This window comes from Aphelocoma coerulescens, chromosome 13 (assembly GCF_041296385.1).
Source record: "Aphelocoma coerulescens isolate FSJ_1873_10779 chromosome 13, UR_Acoe_1.0, whole genome shotgun sequence".
Taxonomy (NCBI): domain Eukaryota; kingdom Metazoa; phylum Chordata; class Aves; order Passeriformes; family Corvidae; genus Aphelocoma; species Aphelocoma coerulescens.
This window is the reverse complement of record NC_091027.1, coordinates 16,703,230-16,729,693: the sequence shown is the minus strand read 5'-3', so window position 1 is coordinate 16,729,693 and position 26,464 is coordinate 16,703,230. Positions and strand designations below refer to the sequence as shown.

Below are 26,464 nucleotides of genomic sequence, written 5' to 3'. Positions count from 1 at the left end.
ACATGGGGCCAGAGGGGCAGTGGAAGGCCACCCCCGCCCCTATTTGTGCTGCGGGGACCGGTCCCAATCCGCAGCCGGGCGGGCGCGGAGCTACGGGACTGCCCTGGAGGAAGCACCTGTCCCATCACCGAGGGGCACAGCGAGCGGCTGGAGCAGCTGCGCAGGCAGGGGCGCGCGTGGAGAAATTGTATTTTTATATTAAAAGAAAAAAACCCAAAAAACAACAGAACAATAATAAACCCAACCCGCACCCTCCGACTTCTATTTCCCCGCGGTGGCGGCGCTGCGCATGCGCGGCCCTCGTTCCGCGGCGGCGGCGGTGCCGCGGGAGCTGCGCATGCGCGGCGCGGGCGCGGACCCGCCATGGCGGAGGAGGCGGCGGTGCGGGCCCAGGCGGACACCGTGCGGAGGCTCAAGCAGGACAAGGCCGATCCTGACGAGGTGTGGAGTATTCCTGGGAATGGGGTGCTGGGGGAGCAGCAGTGTGACTGGGAGGGGCGGGGAATGAGAACTGGGGCGCCGGCGGTGTTGGGATGGGGGAAGAGGGGCTTGGGGGTACTGGGGGCACGGGTGCTGGGCGGTGGGTGGGGTTGCGTGCTGTGGAGAACTGGGAGTACTGGTGTAGAGGTTACTGGGCTAGGGCTGGCGGCACTGGGAACAGGGATGTCGGGAAGGATGGGAGGGCAGAGCTGGGAAGTGGAGGGGCTGAGGGTGCAGGGGAGACTCGTAGTGGGAACTGGTGAAACTGGTGTTAGATTGAAGGGAAGGATGCTTGGGAGTGTTAGGGTTGGGAGGAGGATGCTGGAAGCCGCTAGTGCTGAGGTGCACGTAGCAGGAGCTGGTGGTGCTGGGTATAGGAATGGGGAGCTATCTGTGGATGGTAATGGGGTCGTGGGAGTCAGGAAATGGTGGGAGTGTTTGCGTTGCCGAGATAGGGGTGCTGGTATCAGAAGTGGGAAGTACTGGAGAGGAGCAAGGAACGTCCCTCTGGTTGCTGAGAAACTGGGAATAGTGGCTGTATTGAGGTTGTGGAGTCCGGGTGCACTGGGAATGCTGAGGCTGAAGGTACTGTGGAAGGTTGTGGGCTGGGCCTGGTGGGTGGTCTTATCCCCAGCTCCCTCCTTGTTCCATCCCCAGATTGCAAAGGAAGTGGCGAAACTGCTGGAGATGAAAGCACAGCTGGGGGAAGATGAGGGCAAACACAAGTTTGTGCTCAAGACCCCGAAGGTAACTCCCCACAGCACGCTCCCGTGCCCCTCTGCATGCATGTGCACCCAGCAACCCCCCACATCTGTGGGCAGAAGTCCAGCATGGCCACACCTGTCTTTGTTCGCATTTCTGTTTCCCTTTCGCTTTTAGCAGCAAGGGGAGAACGATGAAAACATCCCCTGACAGCATTCAAGCCTGATACCCACTACCTTAGAGACTTCTGGGTGCTTCTGTGATTTTCCAACTACTGCTGGCGTGGTCAGGAAATTCCCTTTTAATCAAGCTTTGTTGTAGCTGCCCAGTGTGAGACGTCTCATATCTGCCCTTAGTCTGAGGGGCAGAGTAATCCCATTTACTGAGCAGGTCTGGCCAGCTGCTGGAATTTCTGTGTCCTCTTGTGGAAGGACCCTTCCTTCACAAGTAGTTTTTCAGTCTCCAGGCCCCTAACAATAGTGTCCATAATGCAGTTTCTGCTGAAATACTTTGTAACCTGAATGTTTCAGCTGATCAGAGACCAGCTGCTTCTGTGCTGTGCCGTGGAGACAGTTACAAATATGCTCACAAACAAACCAGGCTGTGGTGATGCCACTGACACAGGAAATCATAGAAACATGGAATGGTTTGGGTTGGAAGGGACCTTAAAGCTCATTTTTTTCCACCCCTGCCATGGGCAGGGATACCTTCCACTATCCCAGGTTGCTCCAAGCCCTGTGCAGCCTGGCCTTGGACACTTGCAGGGATGGGGCAGCCAAAGCTTCTCTGGGCAACCTCACAGGGAAGAATTTATTCCCAATATTTAAATCTCTCCAAACTGTCACCTTTGTCCATTTCCTTTATGATATGTTTTGTTAAATGTAATTGTGGTGTGATGCCTGGAAAGTGGAAGGGTATTTCACTGCTTAAAAGTGTGGAGAAGGGGATTTTGCAGCCCTGTTGAGTGCCAGAGAAACACAATTGAGTTTCCAGCCCATCTCAGGCTTGTCAATGGCAGCTGAAGGCCACCTGAGTGACCTGTGGGTGAGGGTGCCTCCTCCTGCCTAACTGCCAGGCCTTAGAAAGTGGAAGTTGGAGGTCTAGCTAATTGACAATGATTTATATATTACTGAGAGCATTAAGGTGGTCATTGAAATAATTCAGTGATCCTTAACACCAAAGAAATGGGAAGGGAGCATGCCCCTGTGAATTGTAGGCAGATGTTTCACTGGTGTTGCATTTTGAAAGATGATTTTTCTCTATGTTTGGAAATTGCAGAGCTGCTGGTTGTTCTACAGTTTCAGAGCATCTGTTTTCTGTTTCCACCTTTGGGGTGGCTCATTGGGCAGGGGTCTGGCTAATAGGTCTGAATCAGAGCCGTGGACAGGTCCTGGCTGCACTGTCGGGCTCGAAAGCACTGAGCTCTGACTGCTGGATCTGTTTTAGCTCCTTTGTTTCCTGTACTGTGATACTCCTGATTTAGGTTTTGCTCTGCGGGCCGTGGCAGACTCTGTCTCAGCTGTGTCCTGATGTTTTCCAATATTTTTAGTGCTGCTTTTTACCAATATCTGGTGTCTGGACCTGATCTCTCTGGCTTTGTTAGCAGTATGGCAGCTTCTTCATATTGCTTGTGGCATCTTTCTCACGGCATGCCTCTAACCCAAAGTGTCCTTTGCTCCTTTCCTCCCTCCAGGGCACACGGGACTACGGCCCCAAGCAAATGGCCATCCGTGAGAGGGCCTTCAACGCCATCATCTCGTGCTTCAAGCGCCACGGAGCCGAAGTCATCGACACGCCCGTGTTCGAGCTGAAGGTGGGTGAGGACACAGCAGGTTGGCTGAGCTGCTGAGGATCCTGCAGTTGAAAGTGTTGAGGGTTGAGTTTCCTTCTTCCATTCCTAGGCATTCTCCCTTTCTCTCCTTGTTTTCTGTGTGCTCTAGGGCTGATCCCCTGTCACTTAAGATGCTGTTTGTTCGTGTGTTGTTTTGTTGTAGGAGACACTGACAGGGAAATACGGTGAAGACTCGAAGCTCATCTATGATCTGAAAGATCAGGGAGGAGAGCTGCTGTCCCTGCGCTATGACCTGACAGTATCCTGCCACAGCTGGTGCTGAGGGGCCTTGTCTGTCTTCCTTTTGGGGCAGTGCCATCCTGAGGGGGACGGAGGACCCCAAACTGAGAGGGAGAACATGAGCAGGCAGTGTGGTTCAGTGGGTGCAGAACCCTTGCTCGGTTATTTACTGTGCATTGCTTCTGTTTGGTGAAGGAATGCTTAGAATCATGGAATATCCTGAGTTGGAAGTGACCCCAAGGATCATCGAGTCCAACTCCTGACCCTGCACAGGACACTTCAGCCATGTGCCTGAGAGCATTTTCCAAATGCTCCTTGAGCTCTGTCAGGCTTGGTGCCATGACCGCTGCCTTGGGGAGCCTGTGCCAGTGCCCAACAACCCTTTGGGGGAAGAACCTTTTCCTGATACCCAGCCTGACCCTCCCCTGACACAGCTTCATGCCCCATGTGTGGAAGTAAAGAAGATTTGTACTGAGTGTGGTTTCTCCCAAGCAGGGTTCCCAGACCAGGCTGCTGCAGTACACAGCCCATGTGAGACTGAGATCCAGCCTGAGCTGCTGCTGGAAGAAGCCTGAGAGGACACTTAAAGGCAGCACGTGTGGAGACCTTGGGGAGCTGTGATAAGTCCAGCTGTCTCTTAGCAGTCCTTTGCCCCATGGGTGCTGGGTGGGGAGACAGTGAGGATCCAGCACTGCCTGTGACTGATAATGGGGGGGGATGATCCCTTCTTGTTCCCATCCTTAACTCTCTGTCTCAGGTGCCCTTTGCTCGCTATCTGGCCATGAACAAGATCACCAACATCAAGCGCTATCACATTGCCAAGGTGTACAGGAGGGACAACCCGGCCATGACCAGGGGCCGCTACCGCGAGTTCTACCAGTGTGTGAGTTTGGCTGTGGGCAAGGAACTGCTGGGGCAGGCTGTGGGCTGGGCAGCACCTGTGGACACATAGCACTGTCAGAATACAGGATGGAACGCTGGGTTACTCTTCCCTGTGGCTTCAGAAAGCTCTGAAGGATCCACTAATCTTCTCCTCAGTGTGTCCTTATGAGTGTGAAAAACATCTGGAGAGTGCGAGAGTGGGCATGACAGCTGTGACACGGTGCTGGCGTGGTGTGGAACTTTGTCATAGAGCCCCCAGGTATCACCTCCTTTGCACTGTATGGGAGGGCAGCTCCTTGCTCCATCCCACAGTGCTTGCCAGATGGGCGTCTGGGAAGAATTTCCTTCAGATCTCAAATCTGACAACAGTTCAGCTCTAGGTGTGTTAGCAGGACATACAAACCAGGCAAGGCAGTAGCATTGGCTACTTCTGTTTCCTGTTTAGTCAGTTTTAACTTCAATGGGAGGGAAAACCCAGAGGCCAAGTTACAGAACAAGTAACAAAGTAATTTCCTTTGTGGCTCTCTCATGGTAGCCCCAAGGAACAGCTTTGCTCTGCTCTACTGACACAGTCCCCAGGGACTCACATTGCAAACAGGTTTTTTTGTTTGAGAATATTCCTACTTCATTATACAACCCCTGGGAACACCTTCCAGATTTGGCTTGGTGATTCCCATTTTCAGATGACTTGGGGTCATTGCCTCCTGTCTCATTTGCTGCTTCAAGATAGCACTCCTAGGGTAGCTGGAAATGGTCTTCTAATATCCAGGCTAAACTTACTTGTACCTGATTGTTTCCTTCCTCTGGTTTAAAGAGTTCAGCTCTTTAAACAGTAGCTGTCATCTCTTGATATGTATTCTTCTCCTTTCCCAGGTAAACATTTGGGAAATGTTTAGAGAAATCTTCCCCTCCTTAGACCATGTAAATCAAGCTCTGTTACCTTTGTTTACCTTCTTTCCTTGGGGATGTTTTCATTCTTTTCTCAGCCTTGCACCTTTTCCTTCAGCTTTTCTTCAATATTATTCACCAGCCCTTGGGTTTTTTTCAGTGAGATTTCATCTGTGCCATTCACAGCGATATCAGCACTTTACTGATTTCCTGTACACTTCCTGTACTTCCTCACCCAACTTTCCCAGGGATTGCATCAGCCCTTTTTGCACTCAGCTGATCAGGAATTACCTATGTGATCCCACCTCTTCCTTCCTCCAATGCCCCAGTTTATTTTGAGAGCTTGGTGAAGCCTTGTTTGAATATATCCACATAACAAAAATTATTCTTGTACCCAAAATCTCACAGAAGACTTTGCCTCTGGGGATTCCTAAACAGGAGTTGAGGAAGGGCTCTCTTGTTGCTTCTGTGTTTTATTTCTTTCTGAACACTGATGTTGTTTCCAGTCATGGGCTACCAGCCTAATAAAGCATCTTGATGTTGGGCTTTGGTTCTTCTCTGTGCTAGTTCATCTGGTAATCTCTGGTGGGGACTACTCAGGCTTCCTGATTCCTTTTTCTGTCTTAGCAGTTGAAACTTTGGTTTTGCTTCTTCTGCCTTCCCTAATCATTAACTTGATTGGCATGTGTATTAAAAAAAGCATCCTAAGAATCAAGGTGAGACATTTGGCATTTAGGTCATAGCAAATGGAAAGTAGTTTTTCCCTCCCCTTTCTGGTTCCTTTGTTCTGTTTATTTACTGCTGCTCCTCCTTTTTGTTGTTTATCGAGGATCTCTGTTTCAGAGTGTCACACAGCAAGTGCTGGGTCAGGGGAGCAGGTCACAGTGTACAAACTCTTTGAAATGCAGTGGATGTGAGAGCACTGCTGCCTTCCGTGGTAGAGGTCCTAATCCACATCCTGTCCCTTCTGCATCCAGTCTGTAAGGGACAGTGCTCCCTCACATCCCAATTCTGTTGGTTTTTGTATACAAACTGCTGTTACCAGCAGCTGAAGCTATTTTGCTGCAGCCATGCTGTGGTGCTGAATTGCTCACTGCCTTTTCCTCTGCTCCCAGGACTTTGACATTGCCGGGCAGTTTGACCCAATGATTCCCGATGCTGAGTGCCTGAAGATCGTGCACGAGATCCTGAGTGACCTGCAGCTCGGGGACTTCATCATCAAGGTGAGATTGGGTGGAGTCTCTGTGCCAGGGTGGGAAGCAGTGGTCATTGTCCTGTGGTTTTACACAGGAGTACCTGTGCCCACTCTAAGGCCTGACCCAGAAGTTCATCCCTCCTCTCTGCAAATGTGCTTCCTCTTGTGCTAAAGATTGGACCTCCACCTGGACTTGCTTTGAGTTGGGAATGACAGGAGTTTTCCTGAGGTTGCAGCTAGCAGTGTTCTCTCCAGAACTAGCCACAGTCCCTTGCAAAATTCCAGCAGCCAGCTAGAATAATAGAATGGTCTGGGTTGGAAGGGACCTTAAGTATAATCTGGTTCCATTACCCTGCCATGGGCAGGGACACCTTCCACTATCCCAGGTTGTGCCAAGCCCTGTCCAGCCTGGCCTTGAACACTTGCAGGAGTGGGGCAGTCACAGCTTCTCTGGGCAACCTGTGCCAGGGCCTCAGCACCCCTATAATAAAGGATTTCTTCCTAATGCCTATGTAAGCAGGTGATTGTCATATTCACTGCCTGCAGTAAAACAGGCTTTGGTCCAGGATTCCTGCCCTTATCCCAGCTCCTGATGTCTCCTTAGCAGGGGCATCTGCTCAGTGTATGTGGTGTTGCCTGCAGAGTCCTTCCTTTCTACCAAGTCCTTTTTGGAGCTGAAGCATTTCCTAGAACAAGAGCTGTGCCCTACTGTAGGCTGAGCTTGCTGTTTGCTTCCAGACACCTCTGTTCCCTTGGAGCAGCAGCAAATGGTGCTCGATGTGTAGGTGAGGCAGGATGGGAAGGGTGCACAGGAGCAGGAGAGCAATGGGTAGGAGTGCTGGATGCACGGGAGGGCGCTGGGATCTGGGAGGGACCTGGAGCTGGGCCACTGCTGGGCACTGCAGGGAGGTGAGCACTGCAGGCTGGATGTTGTGTTCCTGTTGCAGCCCCATGGGGCAGCAGCCAGGTACTTCCCCTTGAACCTGTCTGGGGTGAGATGGAGGAACTGGGTGTTTGCACAGTGGTGAAAGTGGTGCCTTTGAGGATGAACACACTCCTGCAGTGGGGAGCAACAGAGTAACCTGCCTGTGGTTATTCTTGTCTCCCACAAGGCACATTCTGGTTCATGTTTATGCTGGAGGATTCCAAATTTCTTTGTGCAATTTCTTTGTTTCTGACTAATTGTAGATGTTCTCACTAGCCGTGGAAATGTTGAATCCAGCTGAGTCTTTGGCCTCAATTATGTACTCTTACAGAGCATAATTAAGCTACAGAATTCACTGTACTATTGTAACAAAAAAAATCCTCACCGAGGATTTAACATAATCAGATGTCCCTTTGCTCTTATCCTGAGAGTGTAGGGTAGTACTCTGAATTCATGTCCTTGGCTATGGTCTGTTCCTGAGCTGTTTTTACATGTCCACATGAAAGGACTCATAGGCCCTGATGGTTTTTTTTTTCTCTGGTGAGTGGAGGTGTCTGTGGCTCTAGAAGGAAATGTGATGGCTCTGCCCAGGCTTGGTAGATGTCAGCTGTGCTGTTTGATCTGCTCTGGGAAGCTCAGCTCCCCAAGAACGGGAAAGAGAAATTGCAAATAGCAAAAAAAACCCTTGGCAGACACCTCCTATATTCTCTTCCCTGCTTAAAACTACAGGGGGACAAAGCAGGACACTGCTGAAGCATCTGGTTGAGTTCATAATTCCTGATGTGCTGCTCTCTTTCCCCCAGGTCAACGACCGGCGCATCCTTGATGGGATGTTTGCAGTTTGTGGGGTCCCGGACAGCAAATTCCGAACCATCTGCTCCAGCGTGGACAAACTGGATAAGGTATGGGCTGGAGCCCCAGGCTGCAACTGCTGCTGCTGGAGTCTCAGTGAATGACCCATGGTCTGTGAGAATTGGCTGGAAAACGCTGATAAGCATCGAGTTGTTCCCACCTTTCCCTGGAGGGGATTCATGCAGGGCACAGCATTCATGGAGGAAAAGTGGATCCTCTGGTTTTTTCTCCAGTATCCCATAAGGTCCTGATAAAAGGAAAGGTGGGAGGGGAAAACTGCTCTTCACATGGGAGGTTGAACATCCCAAACCTTCACCTGCTCAAGGTGCTGCTGCTTATGAACCAGGCTCATGAAAACGTGCACCAAATTAGGCTAGGCATTGACGAACCTTTTTGAATGCATCAGGTTTAGTCAGGTGGTGTGAGGAATTACAGTTGTGTCCTGGAATTATAGAACAGCCCAGATTGGAAGTGATCTTGAGAGATCATCCAGTCAAACCTTTATTAAAATTTCAGACTTCAGGTACCAGGCAAGTGTGACATAAGCATGAAGTCTCTGTGAGAGCAGAGGAGTAGAGCAGTGCAGTTACAAGTGACAGTCTGTACTAGTCTGTAAGGCAGTTTGCAGGGGACAGGGCAGAGCAAAATGGAAATCCACAAGTGAGCAGGCTGACACAGTCGTGTTGTCCAGGACCCTGTTGATAAATGCTGTCCTGCAGGGTGCTGCTGTTCTCTTTTGGTTGATGTGATGTTCAGCATCCCTCTGAGGACGCAGAGCCTGCAGCCTGTGCATGGTGCTGGCCAGGCAGTTCCAGCATGATCCAGGTACCACTGGACGGCACATGCCTCTGGCTGTGTGTGGGACCCTCAGGAGATGGACACAGCAATGAGAAGTGAAGTGGATTGGGGGAGGTTTCTATATTTTCCCTGGAAATAGAGAAGAGGATTGGAAGTGATGAGTAAGAGATCCCTGCTCACTTCATCCACACTCTGCTGACTTGTGCTGGTAGCACAGGTGCTTGTATCAGTCATGCTGTGTGTAGCCAGGTTTGCTGTGACACAGAACAGCCCCTTCAGTGTGCAGCTGCACCTTTAAGACATGAGGCAGGAAGTCTCAGGTTTTGGGCTCAACAGGCTGCCTGCTTTGGAAGAGCACTGGCTGTTATGAAGGTCTCCAAGGGATTCAGGCCATTTTGTAGCCTCTAGGGAGGAGGGAAAGGTGCCAGTTGTCCAGGGACAACTTTTTGTTTGCAGCTGATTATCTTGGCTGTAGGCCCTAGTCAGATAAAGATGCTGGAGATCAGTCTCTTCAGTGTGTGTACAGCCCTCCTTTAGTAGCTAAGGAAAAGGAACTTTAACATGAAGTGCAGTCTCAGGCTTCAGATTTCTTGGTTTGGGATCTGAAGTAGAATTTGGAGCTCAATTTCTGTGTGTTCAGATTCGTGTGGAGGACACGATGTGCTTTGTGCTTCAAAGAGTGCTCCTAACCTTTGTGTTAAACCCTGCTAAACACAGCAGCTGTGTCTCATGTGGTCATGGTTCTTTGTTGAAGGGTGAGCTCCGTTTTCCTGTGGGGGCCTCATCAGATGGTCAAGTGAAGTCAACTGGAGGAAGTCTCACTCACAGCCCTGCTAGCAGAGATCCATTACAAAGGCATGACCGAAGTTTGGGGTTTGGGGCTGTGTATGCATGGAAGAGCAATGGGAAGGCAGCACTGGGCTTCTTTCTGATAGGATCATTTCCTTGTGATTTATCTCAGTGGAGCTGGATGTAATCAAGACTCAGGTTCTCTTTGACCCCTTGGTCATTGGGAACATGGCAGCATATTTTGCTTACATTGGGTTTTTTCCATTACCCAAGCAACACCTCACACCTTTCCAGGTGATTCCATGACCAGCAACACTTTCCTGAATGGTGTTTATGATTAAGTACCTAACCAGGGAAACCCCAGCAGCAAGATGGCTCTCAGACTTGGTGGTTATACAGTGCTGATACTTGATTCTGGCCAGAAATCAAACAAAAAGTATTTTTATAGGGTTGGGTTACAAACAGGCTGTACCAGAAATGGAGTTATGCACATGTGACTGTGCTCTGAGAGCTGCTACTTCTCCATGCACCTTCTAACCATGATGATGGGATTCTGCCGTGCAGAGGAGAGCCCGTGTCCTTTGTGCAGTGGCTGATGCCCTTCTCTCCCCTCTCAGGTGCCATGGGAAGAAGTGAGGAGCGAGATGGTGGGAGAGAAGGGGCTCTCTCCCGAGGCTGCGGATCGCATTGGGGAGTATGTCCAGCTCCATGGTGAGCACCCCGGGGTCGTGCCCTTGGCCTTGTTCTGGGCTGGGGATGGAAGGTGCAGGGCACCCGCCCGGCTGGCCGGGGCTGCCCCGGCGGGTGCTGCTGCCCTGACGCTCCTGAGGCATGGCTGGTCCCCACAGGTGGGCTGGACCTGATCGAGCGTCTTCTCCAGGACCCAAAGCTGTCCCAGAACAAGCTGGCCAAGGAGGGGCTGGGGGACATGAAGCTGCTCTTTGAGTACCTGACCTTGTTTGGCATCACAGAGAAGGTGAGGAGGTGTGGGGGCAGGAGGGGGTGCTGCCCTTGTGTGTCCTGGAGCACCCAGTGACGGGGCCTCCCTTGTGCCCTGCAGATCTCCTTCGACCTGAGCCTGGCACGGGGCCTGGACTATTACACGGGGGTGATCTTTGAGGCTGTGCTGCTGCATCAGGAGAACGAGCACGTGGAGGAGGCGGTCAGCGTTGGGAGCGTGGCCGGAGGCGGCCGCTATGACGGGCTGGTGGGGATGTTTGATCCCAAGGGCCGGAAGGTGCCCTGTGTGGGGGTCAGCATTGGGATCGAGCGGATCTTCTCCATCCTGGAACAGAGACTCGAGGTAGGTGCCTTTGGTGCTCAGGTAAGCACCAAATTAATGGTTAATCCCCCACTCCAGCAGAGCTGAAGAGAGTGGTCCTTGCCCCAGCATTTGGAGAAGCCAGCCAGGATATAAGCTCCAGTTCTCTCTGGCCTGGCAGAAGATATCTGGGGCTCCCACTGAAGACAAGACTCTTCTTTCCACAGCCCTCAGACACGGCTTCTGCAGCTGGAGGGGGCACTTTAATCCTCAGCAGTGGCAGGTACCTGGGGCAGGTACCTTAGTGTTCCCCCCTGCGTTAGGCATCCGTGTGAGCCCATGTCCTCGTTGGCAAGGCAGCATTGTTCTGCAAGGGAGGCAGCAGCATTGTTCTGCAAGGGAGGCAGCAGCCTCACACATCTATTTGTCCTGCCTATGGCACTACAGAGACCAGACAGGGATCATATGTTCCAGGGCAGGAAGTGCAGTGCCTCTAGGGGTGTTTCCCAGATAGCTTTTTCCTCTTCCCGCTCCTCAGAGTTGTACTGTTCTCCATCCCAATCAATGGGTGTTAAATAGGTCTTTGTAAGCTCCCAAAATGTGGCCACATGTTCCCCTCCCCCAGAAGTCTGGTGTTGGTTCTCTCTTGGCAGCCAGACACAACTGGGATTTCTAAATAGAAACTGAATTCCTCCCTCACCACCTCCAGTCCTGGCCACGTTTGTTCCTTTGCAGGTGACCTTTTAAAGGCTTCTCCCTTCAGCAAGGCAGCAGGAAAATGCCACATGGAGTATCCAGCATCTGCCACAGGGGCTGGTGGAGCATTCAGCTTGCTGCTGTTTAACCCATAGTTCGGAGCTCAGCTGTAGAGCAGACAGCTGCCCGTGTCTGCCTTCTCCTGGGTGTGTTGCTCCTGAGGTGCTTGGAGCAGATACTTAGGAGGCCCTTGGGTGTGCAGAAACAGAGGGGAGGTTGTGTTAAGCACACATCATGGAACAACTGCAGAAAATGAGATTCTGCTTTAGGGTGGGATCTCTGGGACCTCCCTGACTCTGAATTTATGCTGTTGATCCTTCTGAGCCCAATCCTCTTCACTGCTAGATTGATGGAGCTGGGTGGTCACCCATCCTGCTCATAGAATCTCAGGTGTATCGGTATGTCTGTGGCATCTTTTGAGTCTTGTCCCCTCTCTAGGCCTCTGAGGAAAAGATCAGGACAACGGAGACACAGGTGCTGGTGGCCTCTGCCCAAAAGAAGCTCCTTGAAGAGCGACTGAAGCTCATCTCTGAACTGTGGGATGGTGGAATCAAGGTATGACTGGGTGATGGCAAAGTTGAGAGCTGCCTGGTTCACCCTGTGTCTGGGAATGGACCAGATCTGGCTTTGCTTTGTGAAGGAGTTACAGGGAGCAGGTGGGGAGCAGACTGCCTTCCTGAGTGGAGCCTTCCTCTTCCCAGTGTCCCAAATTATGGGCTCTCCACGAAGGGCTGGGCAGCAGGACTTGGTTAGCCCTATAACTGCAAGGGCTGCTCTGTGCCTTACCTCAGGACAGATTCCCAAAGCAGGCAGCAGGGCCCTGGTCCCTGCCTGCTGCGGACAGACTGCCTCAGTGAGGGGAGAGGAGTGCCTGGGTGCTCTGCTAGGCTCCTGGCCCTGTAGGGACACCCCAGGTGACATGGACTAGGGTTAATGGCCTGGTGATTCCCAGGATAAGCAGTGTCTTGTCAGCACCTTTGAGCTGTGTTGTGTTATTACTCATTGGCATAATCCTTCCCATTTAGATTGGAAAGAGCCCTTGACACCATTGAGTCCAACCATTCACCCAGCACTGCCAAGGCCACCACTAAGCCATGTCCCCAAGTGCCACATCCACATGTCTGTTACATCCCTCTGGGGATGGGGATTCTACTGCCACCTTGGGCAGCCTGTGCCAATGCCTGACTGGCCTTTTGAGGAAGAAGTTTTCCCTAATATCCAACCTGAATCTTCCCTGGCTCAACTTGAGGCCGTTTCCTCTTCTCCTGTCACTTGTTACTTGGGTGAAGAGCCTGACCCCCACCTGGCTCCACCCTCCTGTCATGGAGTTATGGAGAATGAGAAGGTTCTCTCTGAGCCTCCTTTTCTCCAGGCTGAGTCCTCCCAATTCACTCAGCCGCTCCTCATCAGACTTGTGCTCCAGACCGTTCCCCAGCTCTGTTCCCTTCTCTGGATGTGCTCCAGCACCTCAGTGTCTTTCTTGCCCTAAGGGGCCCAGAACTGAACATGGGATTTGAGGTGTGACCTCACCAGTGCCCAGCACAGAGGGACTGTCACTGCCCTGGTCCTGATGGACACACTGATGCTGGTACAAGCCAGGTGCCTTCTTGTCCACCTGCATACACCTGCATACACCTGATATTGTGTTCAGCCACTGTCAACCACCACCCCCAGTTCCCATTCCATGAGGCACTTTTCAGCCTGTCTGCCCCCAGCGTGGAGTGTTTCATGGGGCTTTGTGGCCCATGTGCTGGACCCAGCACTTGGCCTTGTTGAACCTGGTGCCCAGCTTTCTCCATGAGTCCATCCTCTCCCCACCACACAACCTCACTCACCAGACTGGCCCAGCAATGCCTGGTTGAAGGGGTCCAGTGAAACATCCCAGTTTGATGATGGTGTTGTGCTTTGGCTTTCTCCCAGGCAGAGATGCTGTACAAGAAGAACCCCAAGCTGCTGAATCAGCTGCAGTACTGTGAGGACACAGGCATCCCTCTTGTTGCCATCGTGGGTGAGCAGGAGCTCAAAGATGGAGTTGTCAAGCTGCGCATCGTGGCAACCAGGGAGGAGGTATGGCCTGTGGCAGCTTGCCATGGTGGGGGTGGCTATGTGACCCTCTGGACCCAGTGGTCTTTCCAGCAACTTCTGTAACACACAATATTGCAGTTCCTTGCTCCATGCAGCTTCCTGGAGTAATGAAATGCTGTTGTCTCAAGCTCTGGAGAGCTTCCTATTATGTAGCCTCCTTGAACTCCTCAGTTCAGGAGCCTGCAGCATGGAGGGGTGATTCAGTGGCCTGCATGGCTGCTCATGCTTTCAGTCCATGACATGGGACCGTCGGTGAAGGTCCTGGAGGTGTGCTCTTGGCAATGAGAGACTGAACAGAACTTGGTTAGCCCTGAACTGCACGGCTGCTTTGTGCCTATTATCTCAGGACACATTCCCAAAACAGGCAGCACTGGAATCAGTGCAGAGGTCACTGGCTAGATCACTGCATAGATCACCTAGATCAGTGGCTTTGGAACCAATAGGAAAGACTGGGAAGAGAATCATTCTCACAACCATTGTGCAGGAGAGGGCTTACTGGGGTTGCTGGTGGGTACCTGCTCTTTCAGGTTCAGCTCTGTGGCTGCTGCAGCCTGCTTGATCCCTGTAGAGGGACTGGTGCCACCTTGGTGTGACCTCCTGAGACACAGGGCCACGGCTGTGGGGGCATGTCAAGCTGTTGGAGTTGTACTGAAGCAACTTTTTGCTCCCCCTGTGTAGATCAATGTTCGCAGGGAGAGCCTGGTGGAGGAGATCAGGATACGGACGAGTCAGTGTTAAACGCCTTCGGACGCAGCTACTCCTTTGCTGGATTCTGGCTGACGGATTTCCTTCCGTAAATGCCTTCACCAGGCTGTGCAGCAGTGGGGGGGGTGTTGGGGTGACTTTGAAAGCTGTATTTATTCTTGTCTTATGCCCTTCCTTCCCTGGTGGGAGCCAAGAGGCTGCACTGACTCCTGCGCCATGCCCTGGCCCTTGAGAACGTTGCTGGGAAGATGTTGTGGAGTGGCTCTGGCAGATGCCAGCTGCACGTCTGCCACAGCAACCCATGGAGCCCCATGCTGGCAGCAGATCCTGGGGGTTTGGCTGCAGCTTCTTGTTCCCGTCGCTTTGAATAACCATCCCAGCCCATCTCTCTGCTCTGGCTGCAGGGGGGTGACCTTATCCCCAGCAAAATGTAATGGCACTGCTCCCAGAAACATAATAAATCTGTCTGTCCCCTGCTGTGACTCCTGTCTCTGCTTGCTGCTCAGGGCAGGGATTTGCTCACCTGCCTCATTAAGCCAAAGCTGTTTTTTTAAAGGTCATTGTAGATGTTTCTGCAGCTCTGATGTTTCCTGCTCCCTCTGGCTACTCCTGGCGCTGCCAACCCCTGTGACAGGTGTGGAGCTGAGCCCCCACAGCCCGCTGGAGCTCCATGAGCGACGTCCCAATTACGGGTGTTACAGGTCCCCCAATCTTCTGTGGGTGGCTTGGAGTGCCCCCCAGGTCCCTTCCCTGCTGAGCCACACCTTTTGCCTGATGTGCCCAAACCAGGTCAGTTTTTAAACCTGTGGCTCTCTAAACAAGAGTTAGACAGGGATAAAGAATAAAGAAACAATGCATCTTTTCTGTGCATAAAAAGGGAAGACAAGACAAGGGCGTGGTAGGGAGAACAAGGTAAGAAGGCGCTAGGCAAGGGTCAAACAAGGAGGCAGAAGTAAAACAAGGCAAGGGAAGGAAAAGTAAGGCAAGGGAGGGGTAGGCAAGGCCTCCCTTCTCCTACCTTGCCAGCTCCTCCCTTGCCCTGCCAGCCCCAGTGTGCTTGGTCCCACGGCGGGGGGATGGAACCCCCCAGGCAGCTCCTGCAGTCCCCAAGCTGCAGCTCCATCCCTTTGCCCACAGGATTTATTTCAGCTCCAGAGCCCCAGCGTTCCATTTCACCTCCACATTGGTTTGGGTTCGGCTCCAGCCCCAGGGCACCTACTCCAGCCCTAAGGATTTTATGTCACCTCTGGCCCCACAATCGGTGGTTCAGCCCAAACTCTACAACCTTTATTTAATAAACATTATGTATCTAATAACAGAGTAAGAATAGAATAAAAGTACAGTAGTTCAATAGGGTAGCACAATAACCCATTAATGCAATGAAAAAATGATTGGAATACCAAAATAGCAGAATAAAGAATAGACTAATAAGAGAAAATAAAAGTAGAATAAAAGAATAGTAATAGACTAAAACAGCTTTATTGCCTTTATTTTTAAATTTACTTTAGATCCCTGCGAGGCCGCATCCCTCCGCCCCTACTCTCGGGACCCCCATCCCCCGGGGCAGCGGCCGGTGCCCCCGCCGCGCACTCGAGCCCTGCAGCAGCCTCTGGCACCACCGCTGACCGACTTCCGCGACAGGCAGCGACAGGGCCAGGCCGGCACGGCCGCCAAGGGGCACCGCCCGCCCGAGGGCCCGGCCCAGGCAGGCGCGGGGGTCCCGCCTGGGCTCACCGGCGCTGCCGCACCGGCGCTGCCGGCCCCGCTCCCGTTCCTGCCGCCGCACTGGCACCGGCGGACCCCTGCGCACCCTATTTATACCCTCCTGCCAGTGCTGCGCGGCCCGGCCCAGCCAATCACAGGCCGAGGGCATGCCCGGCCCAGCCAATCCCGGCCCGCCTGTTCCCTCCCCGCTCATCTCCCCCAGCCCCGCTGTCCCTTCAGGTCCTGCTCCCGCCGCCGCCGCCGCCACGCCGGGGGCCGATCGCGCCCTCTCCTTCCCCCGGGACAGCTCCGGGCTGGGACCCGAACGGGGAGACCCCACCGGCCCTTCCCGGACCCCAAAAGCACCTGCGGGGGGCTGCCACAGCGAGGCTGCGGCTCCGCCGTCTCCCGGAGCGGCGCCTCAGGCGAGAGGGGGGGCGGAGCCGGGCTGAGGGGCCGGGCCGAGGCCGGGCGGGCCGGGCTTGGCGGGACCGCGGCCTGATTGAAAGGACGGCTGTGATTGGACGAGGCGAAGAAAGGCGGGCCGGGATTGGCGGGGCCTGGAGGTCGCGGGGCAGCGGCCGTGGGAGCCGCCGGTGCGCGGGAGGGCGGGCGAGCGAGGGGCGAGGCCAGGAGCGCTCCCGTGCGTTCGGGTACCTCCGGGCAAGGCCTGGAAGGGGTCGGATAAACAAGGCATGGAACAGGTAGGCAAGGGAGGGAATGGTACAGCAAGGCAAAGGAAGGCAAATCAAGGCATGGGAGGAGAAGGCAAGGACGGGGTAGGCAAGGGAATGGTGGACAAGGCACGTGAGAGCTTGGTAAGGCAAGGCAAGGGAGGGGTAGGGAGGGGAAGGCAAGGGAGGCATAATCAAGGTAATGCAAGGGAGGGACAGGGTACAAAAGGCAATGCAAGGGAGGGGGTTGAAAGGCAAGGCAAGGCAGTGCAAGGGAGCGGCACAGGTTTGGGGTAGGGCTGCTGGAAAGCTGCCTTGTTGGAAAAGGCCCTGGGAATGCTGGTTCACAGTGTCTGAACATGAGCCAGCGTGTGCCCTTGGCCTCCTGGCCTGTACCTGCAAGAGTGTGGCCAGCAGGACCAGGCCAGTGACTTCCCTCTGTCCTGGGTACTGGTGAGGCCACACCTCGAGTGCTGCATCCAGTTCTGAGCCCCTCACGGCAAGAAAGACATTGAGAGGCTGTTGCATGTCCAGAGAAGGGACCGGAGCTGGGGAAGGGTCTGTGTGTCAGTCCTATGAGGAGCAGCTGAGGGAGCTGGGGGGGCTCAAATTGGAGAAAAGGAGACTCAGGGGGGACCTTCTCACTGTCTTCAACTCCCTGACAGGAGAGTGGAAATCAGGCTCTTCTCCCAGGGAACAAGGGACAGGATAAGAGGAAATGGCCTCAAGCTGCACCAGTGAAGGTTCAGGTTGGACATCAGGAAGTTTTTTTTCACGGAAAGGGTGAATGAGCACTGGAACAGGCTGCCCAGGGCAGGGGTGAAATCACCATCTCTGGAACTGTGCACAAAACAACTTGACCTAGCACTCAGTGCTCTAGTTTGGCTGACGAGGTGGTGATTGGTCACAGGTTGGGCTCGGTGATTTCGGAGGTCTTTTTCAACCTTAATGATTGCATGATAAAAAGGGCAAAGAAGAGCATTGAAAACCACCTTTGCTGATCTTTTTTTTTTCATTTAGAATGTTTAATTATATTTGTAGACATTAATTTCTGTTTGCAGTTATGCTTTTCCTAAAGGTTGTGCATGTCAGCCTTAGGCTGTTGAAATGAAAGCTTCCAACAGGGTTAAAACTGGGAGCACAGATAGTAAATGTGAATTAAGCCTTTTTAGTAAATGGAGAATCTACTTTCATCATTAAAATGAAAACAAACCCAGATTTTTCGTTGTTGTTTGATGGCTCGTGTAGTAACCAAAGAAAAAAGAACAAACCTAGTGCAACACAAATGTGAAACCATACAATAATTAAATAATGCCTTTATTAAAATGTTAAGTAATAACACCAGGCACTAATTCTTATCTGGTTTAAATGAAGACAAACTATAGTTCTGTAGTTGAAATTCGATGCTGGTGCAGTGTTTCCCCCCATTTATTTATATAGCTTAAGGTTTATATGTTTCCTCGTTATACTTTTTAGCACGTACCTCAAGTCTTTACTCATCATCACTATTAGGCAGTGGAACTAATTAAAAAGAGAGCAGTACTGCTGCAATGGAGGTCATTTAGATTTTAGTTTAAAGCAGTAAAAATATGCTTAGAACCTCTGGATATAATTTCACGTCACTAGTAGGGATCCTGTGAATTAGCAGAGGAAAACAGCCACTTTGCACTGGTGATCCAGTGGTTAAAGAGTTGCAAAGTTCTGACTAATTCCTCCACTAACAAAGTAGCTGAAGCTGTTTGGTGGCCTGAGGTGCTGGTTCTGGGAAGCATCAGAACTGTCTCCAAGAAATTAGATGAAGCCAAGAGCAGCATTTACTCTTACTAACACTCAACGTTTTAGCTGCTGATTTTAAGTTCCTTTGAGAAGTACTGGTTCCTCATATTAATTATTTGTGTTCCAGGGTGTGTGTGCTTCAAACTGGCAGGGAATTGATTTCCTCACTGTCAATCCCCACCCCCAGGCTTTCTGAGATGAATTAGTAGTGGGTGACAGGAAAATTTAAATGTGTTATCTGAGTGTGTGTGAAGCAGCTTGAGAAACTGAAACTATGGATACTTCTGCACTCAGTATTATAAGAGAGGTGTGAAATGATCAGAGGATATTAACAGAATTTCTTAAAAAAAACTTATGGAACAGGCAGTGTTCCAGAGAACTCTCTGGGATATGGGATGGAACTGTATGTACCAATTCAATCCATAGTGCCAATAGCTCACAGCAGCTCTGCAAATCAGTGCTGTTCACAGAAACCAGGCAGTTAAACAGAGAGAAAAAAAAACATGGCTTATTGGAATTACAGTTTCAAATGAATTACTGCATCAAATGTGATGTTCTGGTATTTTTTCTGCATTTCAAAGTCCTGATTCCATAGGTTTAGGGGGTTGATTTGGACCTGTCTGTGTTCATCTTGTGGCCTCTTCCTTTCCTCTCTGCTTGACTTGCACAACTGAGGTGGAAATAAGTGATGGTGGAAGCACAGAAGCAGCTTAAACTGTGTTTTTTTTCTGCCAGGTGGGGTGTTGGGACAGGGATATTTGATAACTACAGATAACTGAATCTGGGCTGCATAGCATGATCTTGGTTTTCCAGTAGCTGGGAGGAAGGTGGTGGAAAAGCAGAATTGCTGCCTAAGATTTCACTTGATTTCTTTTATGAAGGGTTTTCATAACCTGAAAATTATTAATCTGTCACAACAGAAACCTCCTTCTCCAGAGTGAATGAAGACACACACTGGAAAAAATTGCCTGATGGAACATGGATATTTTCTTTGAAGGAGATTCTGTCTTTTGTCTCAGGAGCAGCACAGAGAGAAACCTTGTATGTTTATCCCCTGGAAATATGGCCTGTACAAAAGATCTGGTTAGGAGTCAAGTTATCTATTTTGTTGTCTTAGGTAAAACTGAGCTGGACCTGCTGAGATCTGAATCTGATTTCAGCTATGGAGTATTTTCATGACACGTAATGAGCCTCTTTAGGAGTCTTTTGATCCACAATTGACAGATCTGAGAACCCAGACTGCTGCAAGGAAGCCCTGTGAGTTGTTTTTTCTCTTTTTGAGGGAAGTGTCAGAGGGGCTGAGAGATCCCCCTTATATTGTGAAGAGATCTAGCTGGTGATTTTACTAGGAAGATAAAATTCAATCTCTACAAGGAGAAATCCTTTTCCACTTCTCCAGGATTTCATTATTCAGGCCAGAAGAAGAGAGTTTTGGTTTCTAACCCAGCACCAAAACTGACACTTGCCACCGTACTTCTGCTTCAAGCACAAATCAAACCAAACCAAACCCAGATCTCTCACTCTTCAGGGCCAACACCAGAAAATTATGGAAGCTGAAGAATTACAAGATATCTCATACCTTTCCCTGAGAAGTATAATGGGTATAGGCTTTCCTTATCCTTATACTTTCCTTATCCTTTTCCTCTCATGAACCACCAAAAACTTCACCACTCGTGCCCAGGCAGCTCTGAACAGCACCACTGCACAGAAGAAATATGATTTAATGAGGGTCTAGGACAGACTACAGTGCTGAAACATGCTGCTGAGGCAGGCAGGCATATCTACCACTGCCTACACATCACCAAAATATTTTCTCTCTTTTCTTCCTCCCCTAGTCCCTCCCTTTCCCCTTCTCATGCCTGTTCCCTGAAACATCCCATATGACATTTCATACAGTTCATAAGTTCTGCTCTGCGCCATCCCCAGATTCTCCTCCCTTGCTGCAAGTCTTGCATCACATGGGCCATCATTGCCCTTAAGCTTCAAGACATTGCCAGGAGAGAGTTGCCTTCACCTTGGTGGGCTTGGATGAGCCAGAAGAGGAGTGGGAACAGTTTGTGTTGGGGTTGTTGCCTCCCGTCTGATCAGCTGAGTGTGGTTTTTGAAAGTGAAATGTGTGTTAAGGACGAGGAGAGACGTGCAGCAGAGGATACCAGAGCACTGCTAGTCACCATAATAGGCTTGTTCCTGGCAGGGGTGAGCTCACTCCTGCCAAATGGAAAAGGTGGAAGTCTGGGGAAAGCAGAAGTCAAGGTGAGACCTGTGACCCCTCAGACACGTCTGAACACAGGGAGCCACGAGCCTCCCCTGCTCTCTCTGTTGGGCTGGGTTGGGCAAATAATGTCCCAAGCACACAGTGCTTCAATCAAGTGTCAGAAATCCAACTAGCTCTGGACAGATGCAGAAGAAAAAGCCTGTCTCCAAAAAAGCAGCTGCCACCAGGAGACAGAAATGATTGTGGACAATTGCAAGACTGGATTATGGAGCTGGTACTGTTCTCAGGCCATGGGAGCAGGATTAAAATGCAAATAGGAGAGGAGGGTGTCTCACAAAATCAGAGGCATGTTAGCCCATGAGATGCATGAATGAGGCCAAGCAAAGAGGCAACGCCTCACTGAAAGAGAGGGACCAAGCATGGAAAATCCATTTTGCACTTCCAAAAACTGCGAGCTCTGTGGATGACTGCGTGGAAAGGAGCAGGGCAGTTGAGGTGGCATGGGAGGCTCAAGGGCTGCATGCAGGACTACCAGCTTCTGGCTCTGAAGAAGAAAATGTGGAGAGGCCATGATGGACTGTCTGGAAAAGCCACCTGTAGCAAACCATCTTGCTGCTAGTCTTGCATAACATGGGCCATCATCATCTTGGAATATTTCATCAGGCAACTGTAGCTTGGAAGGACTTTGCCCTGAGCAGTACTCAAGGAGCTCCATGGGGAATTCAGGTGTACAACAAATGACTCCAGAGCTTCTGTTCCTGTGTGCTGAGCATTAGCCGGGATTGTCCACTCAGGGTAGAATGGAAAAAAGTCTCAAACTGGAGATGCAAAGCTCTTGGCCCCCGGTGAGAAGGGGAAGGTGACCAGCATGGACATTTGGATGCCTTCAGCACTGACTGGTGTGGGCTGGACACAGGCAGAAGGGAATGGGCCGACCTGGGCACGAATGGAGAATGAACAGTGGGTGGAGAGGAATGATGCATGATCTGTGGGAACAGGGAAGGGAATGGAGGAACCCTAAGAGTGGATGGAGGAGAAGGGAATGAACCTGAGGGCACAAGGGGCTGACCTGGCTCTGCTGTCTGTCGCACTCAGAAACCTCCTTTCCAGCCCCAAAAGCCCCTTCCCTCCGCAGGGCCCAATTTTCTGCCCCGAGACACACCCCAAGGGCTCCGGACAACCCCGCCCGTTCCCCAGCTCCGTGCGGGCGATCCCCCCGCGCCCCCCCGGCTCTCTCCAGCCCCGCCCCCGGCCCGCCCCGGCCCCACCCCTCCCGCCGCAGCCGCCGCGGGTCCGGGCCTGGGCAGGCGGCGGCGGGGGCGCCGCGCCGGGCGGGCGGCGGGGCCATGCTGGGCAAGGACTACATGCTGGCCATCGTCCTGGTCAACTGCGACGGTCAGCGCGGCGGGCAGGGCGGGCGCGGGCACAGCCTGAGGGGTCAGGGGCGGGTTGCAGGACCGGGGACGAGTTGTGGGGCCGGTGTCGGGCTGTGGGGCCGGTGTCGGGCTGTGGGGCCGGGGTCGGGGTGCGGGGCCGGGGTCGGGGTGCGGAGCGGGGCCCCAAGGGTGGGAGCGGCGACCGCGCCCGGCGCTGTCCGCGGTGCTGATCGGGGCCCGGCTCGGCCCGGCCCCGCCGCTCCCCCCCCCCCCGCCAAGGTCGCCGGGAGCCCACCCACTCCGGGGCCAGCTCCATACCCAGGTCCCCCCACCCCCAGAGCACCCCCACCCTCCCATGGCCGGGACTTCCATCCCCCGGGACCCCCGCCCAGCCCCACAGCCCCGGCCGGTCGGAGCGCGCCGCCCCCGCGGGCCCGGGCTCGCTTCGGCCGCGCTGCGCCACGGGCTCGAGTCGGTGCCCGCGCAGGGCTGGGGGAGAGGGGGCCACGGCTGCAGCCCCCGGGCACAATCGTCTGCCCGGAGCCCGGGTCTGTCCCGGCGCCTTTGCCGGCCGAGGGCAGGGGAGCACCGGGCTGGAGGCCGTGGGCCCTGGCCTCTGTGCCCCGCCGGGGTTCCGCTCTCCCCCCAGGAGCCAGCGAGGCAGTTCCCTGCACTGGGGTCTGCCACCGCCGCAGCCTCGCTGGCATCGTGCCACGTTCCCTCGCCAGGCTCCTCTCCTGGCCCATGCGCCCAGCCACGCACCCAGAGACCACCGCAGGACCCTTTCGCTGCTGGGCAAAGCTGTTTGGCTCCTCAGGGCAGCTGGGAGATCTTCCTCCCCACCCCATATCTCACACACTCTCTCTCTGCACAGACAACCTCTGGAGCGACCAGAGCCTGGAGACAGACCCTGACCTCCCCCCAGGCTGGAGGAAAATCTGTGACTCTCTGGGTACCTATTACTGGCATGTGCCAACAGGCACGACACAGTGGCAGCACCCTGCACGCACCACCAGCCCAGGAGGGCACGCAGAGGCTGATGGAGAGGAAACGCTCCAGGGAAGGGTAGGGAATGCGGGCAGGGGTGTGAGGGCTGTTGTTGGATTCCACCCCTGGCAGAAGCCTGCTGAAGGGCCCTCTGGGCATGACTGGTCCAGCCTCCCCTTGGAGCACCCTGTCTGTGTCACCCTGAAGTCCTGCTCAGCCCATTTATGTCTGGGGTTAAGCCCTTTGAAAGGTTCTGGCGGGCCCCATCCTGGGGTCCTCCTGGTTGGATTCATCTTGACTACCCAAGATGCTCACAAGCTTGCTGCTGTCCTGGGAGGGAGGGCTCCTACCTGGTGCCTCCAGACTGCTTCTCTTCCAGCTGTCACCCCTTTCCTCTTCTCTCCCAGGAATGCCAGGCCCCTGCAGCGAAGCACTCAGCAAAGGACAGGCCCATTCCCAGCCCCATGGCTTCTCTGTCCCGGAGGTAGGGCTATCCTTGTGCTTTGCTGGCTTGTTTGTAGAGTACCATTGATCCTTGCCCAGCGCTGGGTGCTGGGCCCTGGTGCTCCCCCCCTAGAGCAGCCACCCATGCTGAAACCAGCAGGACCATGCTGGGCACCCCCAAGGGATGCTTCCCAGCTGGTGGCATGGGGGTCTGCTGGTTCCAGGGCATCCTGATGCTTCCCTGGGTGCTGCAGGAGCACGCAGAGGGAGCTTCCCCTCACTGCCCCATCCCTCTGCAGGCACTCACTGTCCTGGCACGGAGATGACTTCCAGCACAGCGCAGAGCCCGGCTCCAAGGTACCGCACCCGCCAGCTTCACTGCTGCATCGTGGGCTGTGCTGGCAGAAGAGGAGGAGGGTGGCAGCTGGCAGGGATGTGGATGGGAGCCAGAGCAGGGGTGACCACTCTGGCACAGTGAGTGGTGCAGGGCGGAGGTGGCTGTGCCAGTGGCACTGGAGCTCCCTGTGTCTCTGCTCAGTGCTTTGCTGTGCGCTCTTTGGGCTGGGTGGAGATCCCTGAGGAGGACCTGGCACCTGGCAAGAGCAGCATCGCCGTCAACAACTGCATCCAGCAGCTCTCCAACAGCAAGGGCCAGAGCTCTGCGGAGAACCAGGGTGAGGTAAGAGCCTGGAATGGTGCTGCCAGGCAGGGTCCCACCCCAGGGCCACTCTTGCTGAGACTGGACTGTGCTGGAGGGGAGCAGGGACCAGGGCTGGTGGTAGAGTCAACTCTCCACACAGGGCATCCATCTGATGGTCCCAGGTGTAGAGCAGGTGGGTCTGACAGGGCTGTTCCTTGGGAACAGTGCCAGGGTACCAGGGTGAGTATGGGAATGGTAGCTGGGGAAGGGCAGGGGAGGAACAGGGCTGACCCCCCCAGTTGGGGTAGAGAAGGCTGGGGGGACAGGGGTTTGCCTACACAAGGCCTGGGTGCTGGGGATGCCCAGGCTGTCTGCCAGGCTGAGGGAACCACTGCCCCTCTGCAGGGCCAGGACCTAGTGATGATTCTGAAGAAGGACACCATGAGCCTGGTGGACCCCCTCGACCGCAGCCTCATCCATCGCCAGCCCATCCTCAACATCCGTGTCTGGGGTGTTGGCTGCAACAACGGCAGGTGCCAGGGGCTAGGGCAGAGCTAGGGCCCAGGGGAGTGGCTCTGCCCACTTGGGGGGAGGCACCCCAGCAGTGACCTGTCCCTTCTCCTCCCTCCCAACTGCTGCCATGGCTGCAGGGACAGGTAAGGGGGGCACGGGGCTGGGGGGAAGTACAGGCAGGGGCTGCCTCTGTCGGGGTCTCACTGACTTGCTCGTGGCCTTGCAGAGACTTCGCCTTTGTGGCCAGTGATAAGGACACCTGCGTGCTCAAGTGTCACGTGTTTCACTGCAATGTGCCTGCCAAGGGCATCGCCAAGGCTCTGCATGAGATGTGCTCCAAGGTGGGATGCAGGGGCCCTGGAGGGTGTGAGCATGGCCTGGGGGTCTCGGAGGTGAGGGGAGGCACCGGGACCCCCGTCTCTTGCAGATCGTGGCCGAGCGAGCCGTAGCGAGCAGCAGGCTGCCACGGGCCGCCACGCTGGAGCCCATCTCCGCCGAGGACCTGCCACTGCAAGGTACTGTCCCCAAGCACTGCCGGCTGCTCCCCCTGCCCACAGTCCGTCTTTGAGCCAGAACCCTCTGGCTTGTCCGGCTATTTCCCCGGGGTCCTTGGGTATGGGGGGACACAGCAGTAGCCCCACCTCTCCTGTCCCGGCAGTGGATATCCTAGAAGCGGTGAGGCAGTCGATGCAGACCTACGAGGCGCTGTACATCGGCAGCCTGCCCGTGCCCAGGGCCATGGGTAAGCGCCGCTGCTCCCCCCGTCGCTGGGGGACGCCCAGAAAGCTCCCCCGTGCAGTGGGGCGGCCGGGCAGCCCTGGAGGAGCCCTGCCCACACCACGGCCGCAGCCGGGGCCGATGGGATGGGGTGTCCCTCTCCCCAGGGATGGATGTGTTGAACGAGGCCATCGAGAAGCTGACGAGGCGCCCTGGGCGGGAGAACTGGACGCCGTCCCTCATCTACGTGTCCGACACGGCCATGAGGGTGCACCCGGCGCAGGTGGGGAGGGGACAGGGGGCTGTGGCCGGAACGGGCACGGCGCTGCCCCCCGGAGAGCGGACCTGGGGGGCGGCAGGGCCGCCCGGGCGGCGGCCAGGGGTGGATGGGCCCGCGGGGTCCCCGCAGGAGCCCGAGGAGGCGGCGCACATCTGGGAGTGCCAGGTGCGGTACGTGACCTTCCTGGGGGTGGGCCGGGACGCGCACACCTTCGCGCTCATCGTGGACACGGGGCGACGCTTCCAGTGCGCGGCCTTCTGGTGCGAGCCCGACGCGGGCACCATCTCGGAGGCGGTGCAGGCCGCCTGCATGGTGAGCACCGGCGGGGGGAGACGCCCAGCCCTGGGGCGGGCGGGGGTGACCCCGGTGCGGAGTCCCCCCCCCGCGCTGCCTCTCGTGTCCCCGCAGGTGCAGTACCAGAAGTGCCTCGTGGCCGCCGCCCCGGGGGCGAAGGCGAAGAGCGCGGCTGGCCGGGGCCGGGCCGGGCCGGAGGCCGCGGGGGACGCTGCCCGCGGGGCGGCCAAGGCGGGGGGGGGCGGCGGCGGGGCGGGGGCCGGGGCCCGCAAGCGGGGACTCTTCTCCTTCCTGGAGGTGTTCCGCCTCCGGCGGGCCCTCCTGCACAGCCCGTAGCGGGCCGGGCCGGGCCGGGGCCGGGGCTGGGGCCGCCGGGGAGGAGCCCCGGACCCCAACCCCGGCCCCGGCCCCGCCTCCAGCCCCGGCCCCGAGCGCGGCCCCCGGCGGGGCGGGGA

The 26,464-nt window shown here is 54.6% G+C and overlaps 2 protein-coding genes across 3 annotated transcripts; both read left to right on the top strand.

The window, feature by feature from the left end:
- The first annotated feature begins 332 nt into the window (after positions 1-332).
- HARS1 (histidyl-tRNA synthetase 1) lies at positions 333-14,871 on the top strand. The gene is made up of 13 exons (XM_069029230.1): positions 333-441; positions 1,138-1,227; positions 2,876-2,995; positions 3,177-3,272; positions 4,011-4,136; positions 6,139-6,246; positions 7,947-8,045; positions 10,200-10,293; positions 10,431-10,558; positions 10,643-10,885; positions 12,038-12,154; positions 13,520-13,666; positions 14,363-14,871. The coding sequence occupies exons 1-13, from the start codon at positions 364-366 to the stop codon at positions 14,420-14,422; spliced, it is 1,506 nt and encodes a 501-aa protein (XP_068885331.1). The 5' UTR covers positions 333-363; the 3' UTR covers positions 14,423-14,871.
- A 7,233-nt stretch (positions 14,872-22,104) lies between these two features.
- Positions 22,105-26,345, top strand: APBB3 (amyloid beta precursor protein binding family B member 3). Of its 2 annotated transcripts, XM_069028861.1 has the most exons (13): positions 22,105-22,153; positions 23,009-23,199; positions 23,529-23,605; positions 23,865-23,922; positions 24,104-24,244; positions 24,611-24,738; positions 24,856-24,861; positions 24,945-25,059; positions 25,146-25,233; positions 25,377-25,460; positions 25,603-25,718; positions 25,845-26,027; positions 26,124-26,345. In XM_069028861.1, the coding sequence occupies exons 1-13, from the start codon at positions 22,105-22,107 to the stop codon at positions 26,343-26,345; spliced, it is 1,458 nt and encodes a 485-aa protein (XP_068884962.1). The 2 variants fall into 2 exon arrangements, with proteins under 2 accessions (XP_068884962.1, XP_068884961.1); XM_069028860.1 differs by having other exon boundaries at positions 25,603-26,027.
- Positions 26,346-26,464: the final 119 nt, after the last annotated feature.

Excerpts from the sequence above, each read along its gene's own strand:
- HARS1 (XM_069029230.1), top strand. The coding sequence starts at position 364 with ATGGCGGAGGAGGCGGCGGTGCGGGCCCAGGCGGACACCGTGCGGAGG. Across the intron at positions 6,247-7,946 it reads TCGGGGACTTCATCATCAAG|GTCAACGACCGGCGCATCCT; the intron begins GTGAGATTGGGT and ends TCTTTCCCCCAG. Across the intron at positions 12,155-13,519 it reads TGTGGGATGGTGGAATCAAG|GCAGAGATGCTGTACAAGAA; the intron begins GTATGACTGGGT and ends GCTTTCTCCCAG.
- APBB3 (XM_069028860.1), top strand. The coding sequence starts at position 22,105 with ATGCTGGGCAAGGACTACATGCTGGCCATCGTCCTGGTCAACTGCGAC. Across the intron at positions 24,245-24,610 it reads CTGCGGAGAACCAGGGTGAG|GGCCAGGACCTAGTGATGAT; the intron begins GTAAGAGCCTGG and ends GCCCCTCTGCAG. Across the intron at positions 25,234-25,376 it reads CGAGGACCTGCCACTGCAAG|TGGATATCCTAGAAGCGGTG; the intron begins GTACTGTCCCCA and ends CTGTCCCGGCAG.